We start from the raw sequence: 20,793 nt of genomic DNA, 5'->3' as shown, positions 1-20,793 counted from the left end.
CATTTAATTTAGCTCAAATTGAGCCTCACAGAGCCACATTTACAAGCGTGAAGGTGCCTTTTTTGTGAAAATTTGTCATGCGGTTTGTGTGGTGGAAACGATGTGTGAAAAACAAGAGGCCGAACCTCAGGTTTGACAGACGAATGCCACAAACATGTCAGTGCACACTCATAGGGCTGCATGCAGAAAATGCGATTTTAGGGACAGTAACTTTCCAGTGACATTGTCATTTCTTCTTAAATTTGCCCATCAAGCATCTCCCAGTTGAAACTGTAAATTCTTACATTTTAGCTTAATGGCTGCTCAGTAGTGCTGCCTCATTCACATCAAATCGAACAATTTACTTTTACTAAATGCTATTGTTTTGTGAAATATGCTTATTCGCTTTCTTGCTAAGAGTTGGACGAGAGGATTGATACCCATTTCACATCTGTCCGTTAAATATGAAGCTACAGGCAGCAGCTAGTTAGCTTAGCATAAAGACTGGAAAGAGTGGGAAACATGTTGACTGGTTTGTCCAGGGTAATGAAATCCACCTACTAGAACTTCCAAAGTTCACCAAATAACACATGATATCTTGTTTGTTCAATTCACGCAATAACCAGAAGATGTAAAAAGGAAACTGTGATTTTATAGAATGTTATTTGCTGCATTTTTTTTCTTGGCTTGGCACAGATTAAACAAACAGGATAAAGCCTAATGTGTTAATTAGTGAGATTGAAATGTTCTGGCTGGCAGATTTTGCACCTTTGGATCATAGAGTGTATTAAAATGATGGATGTAGCTACCGTGACATCGCCATTTTGGGGGTTTTTTTGGAGCCAGAAGTGACCATATTTGGACGAAAGCCCAAGGACACTATCGGCATACAGACAAAAATCAACCCTCGTGTAGCGGTGTTGAATAGGGAAATTAGCCTCAGAGACTTTAGAGTCTTTATGCTAAGCTAACTTCTCCTTCCTCTAGCTTCTTATCTACCAGACATATCACAGTGGTATTGATTGTGCCATCTAATTCTCGGCATGAAAGCGAAGAAGCCTATTTCCCAAAATGTCAAACTATTCTTTTCATGGCAGTCGACTGCTTGTCACCAGTGCAGCTCCATTTACATCACATTAACGCAACCTCATAACTGTATCTGAAACTTTATAATAGTGCGAGTGGTGTTTAAACAACTTAATCTTCCAGTTTCTCAGTGAGTCACAGTATCTCTGCTTGAACAAATATCTTTAACTTGTTTCACAATTCATTTATTTGATTCATTTAGTAAGAGCAGTGCAGGCAGAAGCAGTTTTAAAATCCACTCAGTCGTCTGTTTATGCTCGTCGTGCTTTGTCTTCCACATGCGTCCTTGCAAACACTGCAAACACACCGGGCTGAGCCGAGTGAGGCCCACCTTCTCACTCTTTCTTGTACCACACAGCCTACTTTACAAGCCCTCTCCCTCTGCTTGTTCCTAAGCAACAGCCACTCCTTGTTTACCTTTGCGTTTTTGCATTGTGATTCTCGTCAGAACAACATAACCCCAGCCCCTCGGGAGGCTGATTGTCAGGCCTCTTTATTCAAAGTAGTGCCGAGGCAGAGGTTAGTGTGTACATAAGTAGTCAATGTATGTATCCTCAGAAAGAAGTAGATATACAGCCAGTTTTATCAAACCCATATCTGCTTCCACTCCCAGCACATAATTATTACAAGTCCTTAATATGGTTAAACAATAACAGCATGTAAATATTTTCTTATATAACACGATTGAGCACGTCTCTCGCTTGAGCCAGGCACTTTATTGTCCTCATCTCCTGCACCCATGCTGCACCTTCCTCATCACCTGACTGTCATAAATGAACGTATTTCATAAAGCCTTCTCAAATATTGACCTGACTGTCCTTCTGCTTCCTGTACAAGCTCAGATACTTCTCCAAAGATGGGAAACGAGCCTCTGATTGACGTTTGCAGCAGCTGATATACATGATCTAAATGAAAATGGCTGGGTTTAGTTCAGTAATCCTGACTTTTACATGATTAGTAACAGTTCAGACACAGTTACAGAGAACATGTCAAGAAGTTAACCGACCGAAGTGCAAGTAATGATGTAATACCTAAAGCATGCAATCCAAACATGACCTCACGAGTAGTAGTTTAGGCTTGTTAGTTCAGTCACATGGCTTAACAGTTTTTGTCCCTATTTGAAGTATGCAGCTGAGATCATGACTCAGCACCGCGGCCCTGAGATCCAGCAGCGTGGCAGACGTTCACTGGCTCCAAGATTACATCGAAACATTGGCCAGTGATACCTAATACCACACTGACCTAGTATCCAATTGTGTGAAATCAGATAAGCTCTCTTGAAGGGGGCTAAGCTGTCTCAGTGTGAGTGGTCCTATCTGCGAGACTTTACGAGGGATCAGATGAGAAGAGCTGATTTAGGCGTTATTAGCTGCTAAACTGAAGCTTGATCTGCGGGAATCTTAAAAACGGCTTTGCTCAAGCTTTCATGGTGTTTTAGCCATTCACACAGAGGACATGTTATCATACATAACAGATAGATATTCTCCAGTGTGACATACTGTAAGCTGACAAAATTGAGAGTGGATGTAAAGGAATAATTCAACATTTTTGGAAAAAAGCCTTATTTGTTTTGTTGGAGACAGTTGATGCCCTGACGCACCAAGCCAACAGTCGGCTGTCAGTCGTCATCAGGGAGCATCTGTCACCCTAGTTTTTGTGGTGTGTCCCGCATCATTGACTCTAATCAGCCCATGTCATCTGTTTTTTTGACAGATTCAGCGTATGGAATAGGTGTTAGAGAAGGCGGAAAGGTGTTGGTGAGAGAAATCACCCTAAATGGTAGTTCAGCTCTGTGTACAAGAAGAGAAATGGAAGTGAAGAAAGCAAACTAATGGCTAAAGTAAAGATACCGTGAGATTGAGACAAACTTGTTATATTAAGTAAGATGATTTTTAGCCATTGAGCTCTTCAGCAGAAACTGTTCATAATTGTTTGTGTTGTTCACTACTGCACAGTGAATATAATTTGTCCTTTTAACATTGGGTTGTGTTTTAAATGTGCTAACTGGCATCTTGAATCCATCCTCTTGGTCTTCTGGTCTTCCTTTTTGAATATAGACTATCACTGCCTTCTGCTAGCGAGAGTTATTTCTGCTCACGAAGGCGCAGAAGGTACATGCTAGGTGGCCGTCGGCTGTAGCCTGTGTGGTGTGTTCAGGTGCAACTTTTTGCCCAAGACACAGGCTATCTGAGGCAACGCAACAGTTGGCCTTCATCGCCACTAGTTCCTTGATGTTGGTTTGATCCGTCTGAGCTTAACTTAGCATAAAGACTAGAAACAAGTGGAGACACCAAGCCTGTCTCTGTCCAACAAGAACAAAATACCAGCACCTTTCAAATCTCACTCGATAATTTGTTATATCTTGTCAGTTTTAAGCCCAGACTAGCTGTTGACAGCTGTTTCCAGTCTTTATGCTAAACTATGCTAACTGGCCACTGGCTCCTTCTACATACCTGCTGTACAGATGTGAGAGTGGTGCAGATTTTATCACCTCCCTCTTGGCAAAAAGCGAATAAGCGCCCAAAATGTTGGACGATAAGAAGAGCTTGACCCCAAAGTGTTTGACAAGGCAGAGAAAAATGAGATAATTTCATCTCATGTTTGGTTTTATTCCCTCTCTAGGCGTATTGCTGCATGCCTGACTATGGGTGGACACATTAGCCTGCTTGTGTCCAGACCTGTTTGGTATGCAGCCTCCTCTGCAGCAGCCAGGTCCCCTGTTACCAACCTTGACTCAGACTTGGATCCCTGAGATTTCAGAGCTCCATCTGAACATGTACCTTGTGGCGTGCTGCAAGGCTGGTGTGGAAAGTATCTTGGCAAAGTTCGTACAGTATATAAGCTCCAACTGGAATTTCTCCCTTAGAGAAAATTAGCTGTGTGGGAAGTTACGTAATCTGATGGCTGCTATCAGGGTTAGAATTGGCACCGTGGTTTATAGTTTAAGAAAGCAACAGGAATGTCATCCTTGTTTTTATTCAAGCTTGGTTGAGAGTACCCTGCTGGTATTTTATTGGTATGATGTCCTCTGTTACTCCTTGCAGCTGCCAGTATACCTGTGCTGTGACATGTTAATATCGGTATGAATGTAAACACATCAGGGATGGGCGTGTGAAAACGCAGGTACATTATGCACAGTAGCACTGCTCTAAGGAACACATCAGCATTTGAATTTAGCTTTGGTTATTATTTTTTAGGAGGGTTTGTATATGATTATTTTATTTTTTCTTTTACAGATATTCTGTGCAGTAGCCTCCCATTCATGTCTAATGCCTGTGGGAGGTTTGCTTACTGTATAAAAAGGGGAGAATTTAGCTTTTCCAGTCTAGTCATGCATCAAATTGCACCCACACAGCAGCCAAAACAACAGCAGAATCAGGATGAAGCATTTCAAATATGTCTGCAAGAAAGGAATCAGCAGGGCAATGTGAGGCAACTCACACACACGCACAGACTTGAATGTTTTTATCCCTTACATTTTGTGTCTTTTTACTTGGAATCATAATGAATCATTATCTGAAATTACGTAATCAAGCTGAGACACAAGAGAATCTGTAGGGAGCGATATATCTGCTTCCACCTGGCACGTTCATGTTGTTTATGATGTCATTTTAGATCTCCAGAACTTAACAAATTTTCTGTCTTCTGTCTTTTTGGGGCAGATGGTAAAAGAGTTATGTAGACGTGGTCGTGGTGTGATCAACATTTCCTGCAACACAATGTTCTTGACATGAGCACCTGAACAGTGTCATATACTGCAGCCCTGTCTCATGGAAATACTTGAAATGGACACGATGTCCTAACAACACTTTCATGGTGGATTGCACAAACTGTGTAAAAATTAGGTGCCAGCAATACGAAAACGATGCCAGTGCAAAGCCAGTGAGGATCTTTTGTTGTTGGGATGGGTCAAACAAACATGGACTTTCAACCAGGGGACTGCTGTGTCCTGTGTGAAACCATAACTCCCGTCCCGTAACGTAGTTATTTTAACTGAAACCACAATCGTTTCCTAAACTTAACTAAGTACTTTTGGGTTCTCTAAACCTAACCAAGTGTTGTGTTTTCATGTTTTAAGGCATTTTGTACCCACCACCATAATGTGTGAAGAATTTCACATATTTCTGTGAGACTGTGTTTGACATTGTTGCTGCTTGACCTCATGACAGTATGTGTCAACCCAAATGTAGGTTGTTATTTGACCAGAAAAGAAACAGATCTATAAGAAACAATGGATGCTCGACATTTTTTAAGTACTTTTCTCTACATGTATTTCAGCACCAAGTCTGACTGAGGCCTGCAGAGACCAAAATAGAAAGAATACTGATCTGCAGACAAACTCAATAATAAGGACTGTTTGACTAAGCTTCTTTGTATTCTAAAATATACATTTGCACATCTTATTTTGGGATTTTTAGAGAAGGTGTTGTCATTTAGTGTTAAGGCCAATGCTTTGGCCTGCGGTGGAGAGGGTTGTGTTCTAATAGCTGGGACAAGTCTGGATCCAGTCCTGGTTGGGCGAATACCAAGATTTGCTTTGCTCTGACACCAACAGATCTCTTACTAAACCTTTAATCACTCCTTGTTCTTTTTTCATTAGCAAAGAGTGATATAGAAACCATTTTGATGCCAGGGTTGTGTGTGGTGTTGCTTTCACCGGTTAAAAGGTAAAACGTCACTAGCGGTTGATCATATCAGCTGGAAGAACAGGCTGTCAAAATTCTGTTGCCTTGAGTGTTAATTTTGAAACGATGGCACTTTCCCCTCCTCTGACACACCTTGTCTTCTCGCTCCACATCTTACTAATAATGTCCAGATGCTCTAATAAACCCTTACAGCCTTGTGGACATCACAGCAGCACACAGCACATCAAACTGTGATGTTTGCGTGTGCCGATAACTCTTCTAAAAACTTTGCTGCAATTTCCTGTCCTGTTTTCACAACTTCATTGGTCCTTCCTATGTGTGACATGTGGCCGGTTGCCACATAATAGAAATAGGCCACTGGGGGTAGTTTTTTGACGAAAGGGCCACATCTGTGAAGCTAAAACAAGCTTCTCTGTGGTGAAAAGCTAGTTCTAGATTCATCTGATAAAACAGCAGTAATACAGTCAATATGGAAATTAATGACACATGCAGCTTTGAAGGATTTGAATGAGTACATTTCCAGGCTTATTGTTTGTTCTTATTAACCAGGAGCAGAAGTTAATGCAGCAGATGGAATTTTTATACATTGTTAATGAATGGCTTGTACGTGCTTTAGGCCAGGGCGGTTGTTCTCTGTGGCTCATAAAAAGTTTGCGGGGTGCTGTAGTTGCACACACTGCAACTCGCGTACTGATATGCGCTCGCAGTCTGACCTATAAGTGAAAACTGTGTGACAGGAACTTTGTAGTTTGTTCTGAGAATTTCTGTAAAACCGACTCATGGGGCCCAGTGAGGGATGTGTGTGTGCATGTGCGTGTGTGTGGATGGGTGGGGGGTTAGTAATGCTGTCTGTGTTTGCACGCCTTGTGTCAGCATTGTGGGGAAGACATGTCTGCAATTTGTAGGTGTGGCTTCGAGAGCACTATTGTGATCCTTTTTAATTCACCATCAGTGTCATTAAACAACTTGAGTGTGTAGCAGGCATGAAAATGTCGGTGTCTCATTTGCAGATCATATTTTAGAAATAAATTTTCAGTCTAACATGTTGTGTTTATGGGTTACATCACATCTGTGCAAGTACTGGAGATTTTGACTCTTGCATGCGACTAAAACACTGAAATTCATTGTGAAAGTACCAGACTTTGTTATTATCTAAAAACAGTCCAAAGAAAGTCGATTATTTTTATCTTTTACGTCACTCTTAGACATAGTTACTGTATTATTCATGTAGGAAATGCTACCTATGTCACAAGCCTCACATCTACGAGAGCAATAGCATGTTGTTTGAGAAGGAAGGAGGGGGAGTTGAGAACTTTCCGCTCTTACACAGAGGAAGAAATTTTCTTCTGAGTGTGGTTTAACAGACAGGAAGCAGCAGAAACCAACTGTTCAGTGATGCTGTTCCTGTGAGTGCAAGATTCACAGGTCAGTTTGTGGGTGTTTTTTTTTTTTTCTCTTTTTTTTTTTTTTTTGTGTGTGTGTGTTCTACCCGCTTTTAAAATATGTCCCTGCTATTTATGGCTGCCATTATTTCTCTTGTATGCCCTGAAACAAGCAAGTCCAGTACACTGTGCTGTGATAAAGGGCATGTTAGTTGAGTATATATGTGACAGAGAACAGCTTGCAACGTCTCAGCAGGAAACATGCCTCGTACATATTTGCATGAAAATTGACCAAAAAAGAAGTGGAATTTGGTCTTTGGAGACCTTTGTAAAATTTTTGTCACTGGGGACGTTACTGAGCTTTCATCCCTGCCCTCTAGACCATAATATTCTACTAACGCCAAAGCCAAATGTGATAGTGTAGGCCTATTAGTTGGCACAAACAACTGTTGTCACAGGAAGGCATGGGTTCTTCTCCTGGAGCCTCCAGCCCAGAGTGGAAAAGTACAAGGTTCGCAGGAGATGAGATTAAATTCCATTCTCCTTCTGAAAGCCGGGGCTCGAGGTGACGTTTTTCTTTCAGTCTTCATTTGGCCCTGGCACGGCAGAGGCCAAATGCCTCCCACTTTTAAGACAGACACGGTGCCAGAGCTGCTGGCTCCGACGCAGTGCCCTCTCGCTTGTGTTTCTGCTGCCTTGTGTTCTGCAGCTGCGTGCTATTAGCCAGTGTCTCTGTGCGGGCCTCTGTGCCCGTCTCTGCCATTTTATCGCCACACGCATGGTGTGGCCTCAGGATTGCAGTGAAAGCACTCCTTTATTTAGCTCAATAAAGTGGAGTTTGGAACATGGTGAGACATGCTGCATTGTGCAACACTGTGTGGTGAGTAAAATGTAGAATGCAAAGTAAAATACTGTATTCAAAACAGTTTTTACAGAGCTGACATAGTGTGTGTAGCACCTCTGTGTGTTTTTTGTCTGGCATTGATGCAACTCCTTAATTACCGTCTACCCACTCTTGCATTGACAAACATGTTTCCAGCACTTTGACCTTCTCCTGCTATAATTCAACCACCACTTTACCTGCTGTCTTGTTGTCTTGAAATAGGATAGATGAATATACATAAGCTGACATTACTTACTTTACTCATTATTTCCCTTAACTAAGCCATGTTTTTACCTTGCCACAACTATTTTTCCTGGCGCTAAATGTGTTATTGTGACATAGTTGTGCGCAGTTCAATGACATATGTACCATAACATGCCCAAAAAGGAATTGCTGTCCAGAAATGATGACCAGGATCCTCTGATGCCCATATGAGCTATCACAGGGCTCCAGGAATGAGCTCGAGCCTCATATCACTGACTCATTTCCTTTACAGGAACCCAGAGGATCCTGCAAAAACAGCATGTCTGTGCTGACAACCATTCAATAACATGGTAGTGGTAAGCCCACGCATTTTCTGCCATCTTGCACACCGGTGTTTCTCCGCACAGCTGAGTCGGGAAAACTAAAGCTTTGCAGGACTCATTTAAGGTTTTCTGTTAGTACTAAAATGTGTCTCTCAGCACTGCGTGATTCAGAGCAAAATCACTGCTTCTGTCAGTTTTTAAGCCTTTGCAGGTGTTTAGTGAGTGCAGAGAGGACTTATTTCAAATACCAGGAATACCACCCGCTCTCTCACATCTTCAAGCCCTGTGACCGCTGTAGCGCAGCCACACTAGAACACCCCTGCCATGTCACCTGAAGAAATCTAGATATTTGTAACCTGAGCTGAAAATGGCTGATAAGTAAAGTTTGCCCTGGTCCTTTTCTCGCATCTCGCAATGTTTGCACTCACCACATGCAGGGTGAGTCATTGCATAGTCATTCAATTGGCTTAAATTACCTCCTTTCATGGTCAACAATGAGCTCAGCTGAAGAGACTAAAGCAGGGGAAGTAGGGCCTTCTGGGAATGCTCCATTTGTTCATGAATCCTGACTCTAATTGGTTGTTATTGCGACTGGCAGTCACCATGCTGTAGGGGTGGAGTAGGCCAGTGTTTGCTTCATGCTCCCCCTCAGTCTGCTGCACACCAGCCTGCCATATATAACAGACAGCTGTAATCGCCGGAGGAGAGGCGACTGATAAAAAGATCAGGTCACCATGGTTGCAGAGAAGGGCCATGATGGAGCCATACTATCATTTAGTCATATTGGTGATTATCTTTGGGGCTACTGACATGTGTTGACCTAGGGTTCAAATAATAATTGAATTAAGTAAATATTAACGAAAGCAATCATTTTATTTATTTTATAAGATATTAAAGTAATCCTCAAATTGCTCAGGCTGTTTACAGATTTTTGTTTGATAAGCTTCTTAAAGGTCCAGTGTGTAGGATTTAGGGGGATATATTGGCAGGAATGGAATATAATACTCATTACTTTGTTTTCATTAGTGTATAATTACCTGCCTGTGTAATGCCGAAGGAGTCATAACCACAGCTTTCGCTCAGCTTTATTGAGCATTTTAGCATCTTTCAGCTCATTGCTTTGGATTTACACCATTGCAGTTCTGGTTCACTTATGCAGCTTTCATCAGAATTCTCTCCAGATGCAGCAGACAGCTGTTTTCAACAAAAAATGTTCCAAAAAATGACTGTATGCTACCTGTTCAGCACCAAACAGATGACATAGATAGCTAGCGACTAGCCGGTGAACATAGTAGAGCATTTAGGAGCTAAAGAGTCAGATATTTAAGAGCTGAAATAAGAGTAAACATGACGTGAATTCATCAGGTGGACAAAAACATGACTTTAAATCAGGGAAATAGGCAACTGTAGGCTAACCATAAAACGTCTTAGGATGATAACATGTCAATAGGTGTTTTCGGACCAAACAGTTGGAGCTCCCTCGAGAACTTCATACCTTCAAGGGCTATTTTTCTTTTGCTCTATTTGCACCACTAATAGGAAGGCTGGCTGGCAGTTGGTGTAACAACGACCCTTTTGTGTTGACGAGTCAAAATCATCGTCTTGCATCGTGTTTACAGTCACATATACTCAGCATAGCCTGGTCTTCACTGTCAGTCCATTTGTTCACGTATTTCTTCGAAGTTTGTAGTTAAAAGCTGTTGTTTGGTGTTTTGTGTTGTCTGCTGTCTACATGGCTATGGTGTTTTTTAAGATGGTGGTTGCTGGTGCTGCATTGGCTGTGGTCGACCAGTCACCATACACTTGCGTCACTCATGGTTCCTCTTGTGCTGTGAGAGTATCTACTCTGAAATAGCTTAAAAAAGTCCCTCAGAACAGCGCTCTAACAACTATGATTGTTCCTTGTTCTTGTGGTGAAGACACAGCTAAAAGGGGGGGTTCTTGAAACTATGAAAAAGCTCCAGTCCGAAAATGCCTAATATTGTGTTCCAAGTGGCCAAAATTCAGTTGGTGCTGTTTTGAAACTGGTTATGAAGATAATTGTTTATACATGATTACTGCCTAAATGACAAATAGTTTCAGCACAAAGTATGTGATTAGCCTTCATTGAGATTTTAAAAGTGGAGAGCAATAGGAATAAGAAGGGGGTGGGGGGCTGACATGCATCACGTGTTTGGCTTGATTTAAACCCAGGACACCACTGTTACACATTTCATGCCGCAGATCTCAGGATGCCCCGCCTGGTAACCACACTAAAATACTCAAGTCTGTCAAAAGAACGCCCCACCCATGAGTCACAGGCAGTCTATTTGCTCTGTGGACTATTATGCATTGAATAACATCCCAGTAAAATCCCTCCCTTCGCTGTTCTCCTCCTCTTCTCCTCTTCATGACGTAGTACGTTCACTTACAACCCTGCCCCTGTGCTGGGACAAGGCAGCTGTTGTCATGTGCTCTGGGATAATGTGCAGGCTGCGTCTGACTAATGGCTGGCTCTCTTGTATCCCTGTCTGCTGTTAGCACGATGCCAACTGGGCCATTCAGATCAATGAAGCACTGACAGGAGGGGTATGGAAAATACACACATGCAAACACTGACACAGCCTGATGCATTATAGTGCGAATGCAGCAAGTCAATTAGACACAAATACAAAACACAGGAAAGAGGATTTACTGTTTACATCTATCCTGACTCCTGTGATCTCCCAGTTTGTTTCCTGTCATCTGATTTGTCCATAGTTTAATAAAAGTCGTGTCCATGGGATCATAAGCTGAAGTTTTTGCCCTAACAGCTCCATAAATATCCTTAAAAGTAACACAAACTGTGACAACAACAAAAGAAGAACAAAGATGATCTGTTACAGAGGACGCACGTTGTTTTAGCTCCCTATATGTGGGAGAAGGCAGCGAGGCTGGGCAGGGCAATATCAGAGTGATCCCATATGATACAGGCTGCTGCACTCCTCCCTCATCTCACATGAGGTGTCCTGCTCTCAGCAGAGGGCAGATAAGGGCATCTGCTGCAAATGTGTGTATGTGGTCCATGTGAAATTACAAATTAAGTCGCTCAGCATGCAGACACGTGTCCATCTGCGTTTTTTTTAACATGATTTATATATCTTCCTCCATTTGGAAGCCTCGTGTGATACATCCCCTCTTTTCCGCTCAAGTCTGGTAATGGCTTGTCACACTCTCCCGGCACAAACATGCCAGGAAGACCAGGGCACTGAAGAGCTCCAGACAGATGGCAGCAGCGTCCAGCTTTGGCAGAGGTGGGCATGGACACTGCCCAGCAGAGACAGCAAGAGGGGGGACTGACTGGAATGAAACGCCAGCCTTCAAAAAGATTTAGTATCCCCGTCTCTCTCTCTTCTGTTTCCCAAAGCGATGCTTTCCAGACCACGGCCACATGTTACTATTCTGTCTGGATGCTTAGCAGGAAGATAAACTAAATCGTAAAATGTGTTTGGCCCCTGCGCCCCACGAGCTGCTCAGAAGTTTAGTCTGCTATCACCTCCTCTCCTCCTGTTACCCCCCCCCCCCTTTTCAAAACTTCAAAATACAATTGGGCCTGGTATGCGACTTCGTCAGTCACACAGGCATTTCAAAGCAAATGAGCTCCACCCTGCAGCAGTGGAAAAAGCAGGGATGGTGTGTGTGTGTTGAGGGGGTGTATTAAACACTGCCATCTCTTACTTCTCTACTGCTGTCAGCTCTTTGGTCTCAGGGAAAGAGGAGGGTGGGGGGCTTTTGGCTCAGGGGTGTCCGTTTATTTTTCAGCCCCTCCCAACCTTCAGCCCTGAAACCTGCCTTTGGGCATTGTGTTTTTGGGACACACCTCAGCACATACACACACTAACAAGCAACTCGACCACCAGTTTCCCTCCCCCGCTGCCTGTGATCACAGTAACTCCCTGAGGGTCAGCACAGAGGGGCTTCCAGAGCATCATCAGACAAGTGATCGCTCGCCTTTGTGTGTGTGTGTCTCTGTGTAGAGGGAGGGCTCGTTCAGACCCTCTCATGTGATCATAATATCAGCCCCTTGAGTCTTATGATCTAGGGTGGTGTGCTGAGGGGTGTCTTCATTTCAGGGATGGACACAGACATGAAATGAGAGGCACTGGTGTTGAAATAAGGAGGAGTTGTGCTCCGAGATCATCCTGACTATACACTTATGTGTTGATGTGCTTGTTTTAGAGCAAAGTTAATTAATCAATTAGCTGATTTGAATTGAAAACTATTGTGATAATTGAGTTAAAAGTCATTTCTCAGGCTGAACATTTGATGGTTCCAGGCACTTAAATGTGAGAATATGCTGCTTTTCTTGGTCTTAAGTTAAAGTAAATTTAATATTTGGGTGTTTGTATTGATGGTCCGAGAAAACAAGCCATCTGAAGGTGTCACTTTGTGCTCTGGGATTTGGTGATCATCATTTTCCATTGTTTTCTGGTGTTTCATAGACCCAAGGATTACATCAATTGGTAATTTGTTGCAGACCTGCCTTATTTAAAAGATCACTTTAAGCACATCCATAATAGTTTCAACTTTTAAGCCTCAGAGCCTGAACTTTTTTGGACGATTGAGGCTGAGCTGTTATATATTTTGGCGTCACATCTCTGATATTTGAATTAAGATGCATAAAAGCAACTGTACAACATCAAAACAGATTTCTATTGCTTGCAGGAATATATTTAAGTAGTCAATAAGCCTGAAACCTTGTGCAAACTTTTTGGAGGGGGGAGAAAAGATGAGTTTTTAGCTTGGTCTTGACTAGTTTTGTGAGTTCACTAGAGGGTTTGTCAGGCAGGGAGGCAGGAGTTAGACAGTGATCTGATTTCTCTGCTGAGATTTGTGGCCTTTTCCGATTTCAGAGCTAAACATAGCCTAGATACGTACAGTATGTCCTGCCTGAAGCTGTGCAGGTCTGTTATTAGTTGAATGGTGAGTTCTCAGGCCTCAGACATACTCTGGGTTTCTATCCTCTCACACAGGCACTCTTCCTCTGCACTGTCCCCGCTCCTCCCTGCCTCTTTTGTCTCTCAGTGAAATTAAACTGATCTAATATGTCTCCTGACCTTAGCCCCTATCTCTTTCTCTCCCTCTGCCAGGTGTAGATGCTCCAGGCGCAGCGGGACCCAGCCTCCGTGTCAGAGAGGGACGAGGCTGCTCCCACCTGGGCCACAGCACTCCTCTGAAACTCGGCTCGTGGTCTCTCTCTTACTAAGCGCCCAGATTAGAGAACAGGACGACGATAGGGAAGCCATTTTGTTAGGTGAAGCTGAGTGTTGGGAGCCAGGAGTAGTCAGGATATTTTAGGCTGCTCCCTGCCCTCTGAACTGAACATGACGACTGCAGTTCAGCCCAGCGAGCTGGTGTTCGAATTCGCCAGCAACGGGATGGACGAAATCAACCAGGTAGGTATCACACTGGAGAAACCACATGTAAAACTTTCTTAATCCATTTGTTTGTTGCTTTTAGGCTTAACTGGGCTTTTAGACTGCATTTTTTTATTTCACTCATGACCATCCATCGTTTTTCAACCAGATTTTGTTGATAGATGTAAAAGGGCAAATAAAAACTTGTGTAAACATCATGGTCACTGGGGTAGGATTAGCTGTAGCTCAGAGCCTGTGATCTTTAACTGTGACAACATGTTGGGGAAGGAGGCAGGCGGAGGGGAGGATGGAGCGGAGAGGAGGTCTGGGAAGAGGAGTGCGGGGCTGCTGGGAGCGCAGACATGGAAAGACTGAAAAACCTGCAGCAAGGTTAGGGTGCGTGGGAGGGAAAGGGTGGGGCTTGGCCATGAATGTGTGTAGTGGCACAAAGGTTACTGTGTGTGCATACTATGTGAACCTGTGTGCCTATGTGTCTTTTCATTGCCCGGTCAGGTTTGCAGTTATCTCATCCCCACAACCGTGTCTGAATCCTGTGGAGCAGGCTTGATTGTAAGTGTGGTCGTATGCATGTTTGTGTGTGCTGGTATCTGTGTGTGTGTGTATCTAGAGCGACAAGTTGTCACTGGATCCCTGAATAGCACCGACTCAGGTCTAACCTGATGGACGAGTTACAAGGCTGCTTGGAAGGGATGGGATAAAAGGTCTTGCATTGTTCCAGCGCTACAGTTTTGTTCCTTGCTGCACCCACTCAGCCTGTTATGTAAGCATCATGCCCCTATTTACCAAGTCCTGGAAATACCCCCAAAAGGAACAGCACACTGACACACTAGTGCAGTAGCCATTTTGTATCTGCTGTCTGTTGTAAAGATTTATTTAAGCTACAATAAAGCTGTTTCAGCTGAGTGAAATCTTAGTGTTCTCTAATGATTAGCCATGCTATATTGGTTTTTCAAGCCAATAAGAAGCTCCCTAAGGTGTATCATGTAATAACTGCAGGATAGCTGTAACATATAGCTATAAAACATATAGCACTTTCAAGCCACAGAAACTGACATTTGGATTTTAGGTGAACAACACTGAAGTGTCAGTCATGCTACACAGGCCGCTGCACTCTCACATATCGTGATAATGAGGATATATAAAGTGTACAGACAGTTGGACTCATTGTGGCCGGGCAGGTAAAGCAGAAGAGAGCAGGGTGTGGAGGGAACAGCTTGCACAGATGCTGTTGCTTTCAAAGGCAGAATGGGGAACTCAGAAATGCAAATCGTGCCTGATTCTTATCGCCTCCTGTTTCCCTACTAGAAACACTCTTCACTTCAACAAAGAGGAAGAGGGCAGCTAAGGCCTTTATGGTGTTCAATATTATTTGTCAGACCGGGTTACATGTCGGGCGCCGCTTCTCCTGAGAGCCCCACCTTATCAACCTTTAAACAACGCTGTCTCTTTCTCCTCCATAGTGATTATCTTTCACATTGCAGAGTGTTTCGTTTACATGACAATACAAGACCAGTCTGAGGTGTTCCCAGCAAAAAAAAACCCATCAAAACAACAGCGGAGACAGCAGCTTCAGATGTCTAATGCTCTGTCAGCAAACTGAGTGGAGACTTTGTGCGCTGAATGGGAGGAGGGGAGCTGTTTCAGGAGCTCAGCAGACCAATAGTCAAAATGCCTTTGTCTACACACACACACACACGCTTGACTCCCACTCAAGGACAGCAAACATCATTTAAGCCCAGACGTGGAGATGTGGTAGCCTCACTGTCTCGCTATCTGATAATGTGTCTACCAAAGACTCTGATTAATGGGAAACATTCAGTGTACGTCAGTGAGACATTGACTGTAGTCAAAGCAAAACTCAGGCTTTTTATTAGCCCCTTGAGGTTTCTCGCTGCTGAGATGTCACTCAGCTGTTTGTTGTTGATCTTCAAAGTTATGATCTGGAGTGTGGAGGCATTTTGCTCCAGACTCACAGACACCTACATTATGTACAGTGTATCAAGTTACAAATAAACAATCCTTTGGTAGTCGCTCCTGGTCCTGCCCGGGAGGCCCAACCTTTCTTAACCGTGTCCAAATAATGAGTCGATCTGTTAGTTTCCTGGTTAAAGTGTAGCCGAAATGGGAGTGTATCCATCGCCCCCTCTTTTCACCCCTACGGCTCAGAGCCCAGACACCTGGTATGCCCCAGAGGTCCAAAGCAACAATGGACACTTGTGCAAAGAGACAGATAAGCCTTTATTCTTGTTCCTCCTACTGCACCTTTTCTCTACCCTGTTCCCCCTTTAATTAGGTCAGGACTGTACAAATGTCTTCTTAATTGATATGGTTAAAATTTAAAAAATAATACGAACATGTACATTCTGTTGAGTGTTTTAAGAGTTTTGTGATACAGTCCAGTCAGCAGTGCAAAAGTTCTAGTTGACGGAGCTTGTTATTTGTGGGGCAGCAGTGTAAGTTACACCCTGATTGTAGGCAGTGTGATATCAAGAAGGTGTTTGTCAGGTTTTGCAAACATTCATCTTTTGTTTGGACACATTTGACCTAATTTCTTTTACTAATCTTTCAACTTCAGAGAATATTTTCAGAGGTTGCACGTCTCTTATCCCTGGTGGGCCGAAACAGTCCTGCTAAGATAAATATTTTATCCAAATCTGATCTGTTTCAGTGCGGTCTAGACACATTATACACTTACAGACCAGAGCAGTTGCATTAGCACTGACATGGTAAAAGAAATTATCAGTTCACTTTTGAAGTGTAGTCTGCTGCCATCTGCTGGTGTTGACCTGAGTTGTTTTGCATCAAAGTACCTGAGGTGACCTTTCCATTTAAAACAAAAGCCAGCATGTAGCGTAAAAAGTTAAGTTTTGTTGATGCTTTCCAGTCTGTCAGTCTCTTATGATTACACAAATGAGCAGATGTCAAATCCAGAAAGTCATCAAAATAAGAGTTTTAGAGGACTGCATGACTTATTCAGAGGACTGAATTAGTCCCCATGTCCCTCCCATTGACACGAACCAAGCGCCCTGTGAGCACTCTTGACCCAGTCTGTGTTTGAGGAGCTCTCGAGTATTTTGGGCTCCTCAGTTTCAACGGTTTGGCACGAGCTACAATAATTCCCCTCCGTCCCCCGACTCCTTCCTGCATCAGGCTGAGCCATGCCTGAAATGAGACGGCGAGCTGAGAATTCCCAAAGCACGTTTAGGACATGATGAAAGAGGTGCTCGCCTGCAACTCACGATTGATCCATTAACATTCAATTGGGCTTATATAATTTCTGAGCATAAGATTAACTTCTCAGGAGAAGTAGGCCAAATCAAACAGCTGGTTCCTGTCTTCTTCAGCGGGTCCCTGTGGACCGCTGCAACACCACAGAAATGAGCTCTCCGCCATGCTGTGTGCCTCCACATTAGCTGAAATTGAGTATGAATCTACAGTATTTTTACAAGGCAATAAAAATAAGGAACCAAATCTGGTTATAGCATTAATCTGATGTCATCTGGGGTTTTTAAATTGCATTTATGATGTGTAGTGAAGGAATAAAAGGCGTTTTTATTGCATATACACACAGAGTACGTATGTGCAAAGACCGTCAGACCCCTGCCTCCCTGTGACGGCTCCTGCATCACAGCGTCTCACCTTCCTCTGTATGTGTGTGTGTCCTTTCTCTGTTCAGCTGGATGACCCGTCAGTATTCCCAGCAGTCATTGTCGAGCAGGTGCCTGCGGCTGATCTGCTGCAGGTCTACTCAGGCCTGGAGTCCGACGAGGTGACCAACGGCATTATGGTGGACACAACTCTTCATGTCGTGGAGGAGCCCTCTATCTTGGTGGGAGGCGTTGACCTCACAGGTAAAGATGTTTGACTTAACTGTCATTTAAAGGGAACTGTGCTCAGTGAGGTGCATTTAAAATACGCTAGTGTTCTCAGATTCACAACTATAACAAATGTAAATCTCACAATCTATATAGTGCTTCATTTTACAGGTCCACAGGGTGTCTGCGGGTCCTTATAATGTCATAAGATATATCTTCATATATATACTTTGTACCTTTAAAATTTACCACAATGCTTGATTAAGAAAATGACGATTTGTCCAAAAATCAGCCTTAAATGTGGCCAAAAATTATCTTGAAAAGACCTTAAAAAGCATTAGATTTAAGTAACTGATACCTGTAGACACCCTGGGTCCATCATTAAAAAGTTTCTAGAAATACGATTGTGATTGATACTAATTATTGGCAAAATAAAGACATGTTTGATTGAAGGTACATTCAACTGGTACAGCTCCAATCAATTAATTCCAATTAACTGCCAGCATAACCTAGAGAGTCTCAAGACGGGGCACATTAGGTCGCACGAGAATGCAAAAACCTCTTTACTGATAAATTATTGGGGAATTTATTATTTAAAAGACTTATTTTTTTACTCATTTTTTGTGAAAAGAGGAATGAGTCAAAAAATACATCTTTCTGAGAAACTTATTAAACATTATTAGTAATTTATTTGGTAGACCTTTCCGCCTAATTCTTCTTTACCTTGCAACCACAATGTCTTGTTTGTGCCCACGTCCCTCAGCACAAACAAAACTGATCAGGATGTTACCTTAAAACTCATTTAATGCCAGCAGCCATAAAAAAGGAGCCTGGTACTTGTGCTTACCATTCAGCTGTATCAGACAAAGACTCAGACATACAAGTGCCCAAAGCACCACAATATACAAAGCAGTTACCAACAAGGATTTCATATTGATTAATTTGTTGTCTGTTGGACAGAAACAACAGTCTCTGGGCCAGAGGACAGCATGGAGACAAACGAGGCTGCAGCAGCTCTCCTTAACATGGAGTCTCCAAACAACATTTTGGACGAGAAGCGCATGAGTGAGTCATTTTGCATATTCTACATTTAACTTTGATCAGTGGTCGTATGTTGAGCTTGAGATGCGTCATTAACGCTCTATTCATGGTTCGTCTGTGCTTCTATCTATCCTCTTTATGTATAGTTCACACCTACGGCACTCTGCTGGAGTCAGACTTGACGTACGCCCCTCTGAGGCCCGACCAGATGGATAATAGTGCCCTTGACGTGTCCCTTGACGAGGACACTTCATCCATGGATGAGATACCCCAAAAGTGCCCCTTAAAACATCCGAAAAAAACCAAAGGTAACACAGCTGTCCTCCTCCTCCTCCTCGTTAGAACACAGGAATGATCTCTTCTGCTAAAATTTCAGCCTTATAGGTAATTGGATGATTTCACTGTGACCTCTCACCTCATAACACACCACCCCTCAATTTGAATCGCAGTGCGGAAGCCGCGGGCGGTGCGTCCCTGTTCCCCTATCACCACCCCTAACCTGCCACTCAGGAAGAAGAGCAAAGAGGGCAAAGGTAGGCCTCACTAACTTGTTCGCTTCTCTGTAATGAGCCAATAAAAATCAAGGTCTCCCCTCCTCTTGTGTATGCTCTGTTTCCTCCTGTGGAGTGTGCAAACAGCAGTCCTCAACCCCTGCAGTCCGGCGGGGTTGATTCTGGGCGAGTTAATGGATGAGGGGATCTCAGAGTGCTGTGTTTCGCAGGGAAACAGAAGTGATTGCAGGCTGGAGGGCACATTGATGCTCTACCGATAGAAGCAGACTAGTGCTGCTCGATGTGAGCCCTCATTGCACCATACAGTGTGACACAAAGAGGAGGGGGCTGGGGACCGCAGGTTCAGCTGCACACATATACATCACCCTGTCATGGTGTCTGGGATTCAAGTGACTACTGGGAGCGTTGCTGTTTTTAACCACTTCTGGCCAAAGCATCTCACAAATTAGAGTAATCTACTCCCAGGCCTGGTGTAATTGATTTCCTTCCAAGGCACACATGTACACGTACGACTGACACAACAATAGTTATTAGAAAAGAGTTATTTCTCCTGCAACTCTTTAGCCACCTTGTACACACATTTTTATGCAAGACTCTAAATTACTAAATGAATTATAGATGCCTATAGCGCAGCTCGCAGGCCCCACCATGAATGTCTGATGTGCTCAAGTGTTAAAAACATGACTTAATTTAGTCCCCCCCCCTCAATTTGCAGGCAACACGATCTACCTGTGGGAATTCCTTCTGGCTTTACTGCAGGATAAGAACACTTGTCCCAAATACATCAAGTGGACACAGCGGGAGAAAGGCATCTTTAAGCTGGTGGACTCCAAGGCTGTTTCAAAGCTGTGGGGCAAACACAAAAACAAGCCTGACATGAACTATGAGACCATGGGACGAGCTCTCAGGTAAGGGGAACATACGAATGAGCACCATTTTCTAAAGCTTTGTCAACATGCACATCATCTCCAATTTAGCTCTGACCCATGTGGGGACCCTACACCCTACAGTGACGTTTTATGGGGCTGTTAAATTTGAATGACGATACTGTGATAAACAGCTCTCTATCTCTTTCAGGTACTACTATCAGAGAGGCATCCTGGCCAAAGTGGAAGGGCAGCGGCTCGTTTATCAGTTTAAAGAGATGCCGGCGGATCTGGTGGTGATCGAGGATGAGGACGGCAGCTCTGATGCCAACGTCAGCTACGGGAATCAGAGGTCCACCAACGGGCGGTCTATGGTGCGCGGAGGCTCCAAAGGGCACGGGAGGGCTCATGGTCAACACCACGTCTCGGTGAAGCACATGAAGAAGGAGCCTCACGATGAATATATGTACCAGGAAGCTAACGGAGGACAGGCTGAGCAGCTCCTCCACTCTGTCCATATGTTGCAGAGCAACCAAGGGTCGGCTGCCCACGATCCAGCACAAGCTATGAGGTAGGAGATTTGGCAAGAGGAAGACACACTCTTTAAAAGAGCTGTTTTCCACACCGTGAATTATACACAGGTCTGTTGAGAGGCACTGT

The 20,793-nt window shown here is 43.5% G+C and overlaps 1 protein-coding gene across 4 annotated transcripts in view; it reads left to right on the top strand.

Moving 5' to 3' along the window:
- elf1 (E74-like ETS transcription factor 1) overlaps positions 1–20,793 on the top strand; it is a 44,847-nt gene that overhangs the window by 18,373 nt on the left and 5,681 nt on the right. For 2 of the 4 annotated variants that reach the window (XM_050041532.1, XM_050041531.1), the window contains exons 2-9: positions 13,612–13,917; positions 14,392–14,448; positions 17,576–17,750; positions 18,675–18,779; positions 18,902–19,063; positions 19,205–19,288; positions 19,983–20,175; positions 20,345–20,704. In XM_050041532.1, coding sequence (XP_049897489.1) covers positions 13,846–13,917; positions 14,392–14,448; positions 17,576–17,750; positions 18,675–18,779; positions 18,902–19,063; positions 19,205–19,288; positions 19,983–20,175; positions 20,345–20,704 — 1,208 coding nt within the window. In that variant the 5' untranslated portion in view covers positions 13,612–13,845. The other 2 variants (XM_050041534.1, XM_050041533.1) reach the window with 2 other exon arrangements.

This window comes from Epinephelus moara, chromosome 4 (genome assembly GCF_006386435.1).
Source record: "Epinephelus moara isolate mb chromosome 4, YSFRI_EMoa_1.0, whole genome shotgun sequence".
NCBI classification, from domain to species: domain Eukaryota; kingdom Metazoa; phylum Chordata; class Actinopteri; order Perciformes; family Serranidae; genus Epinephelus; species Epinephelus moara.
This window is presented reverse-complemented; position numbering and strand designations above follow the sequence as displayed.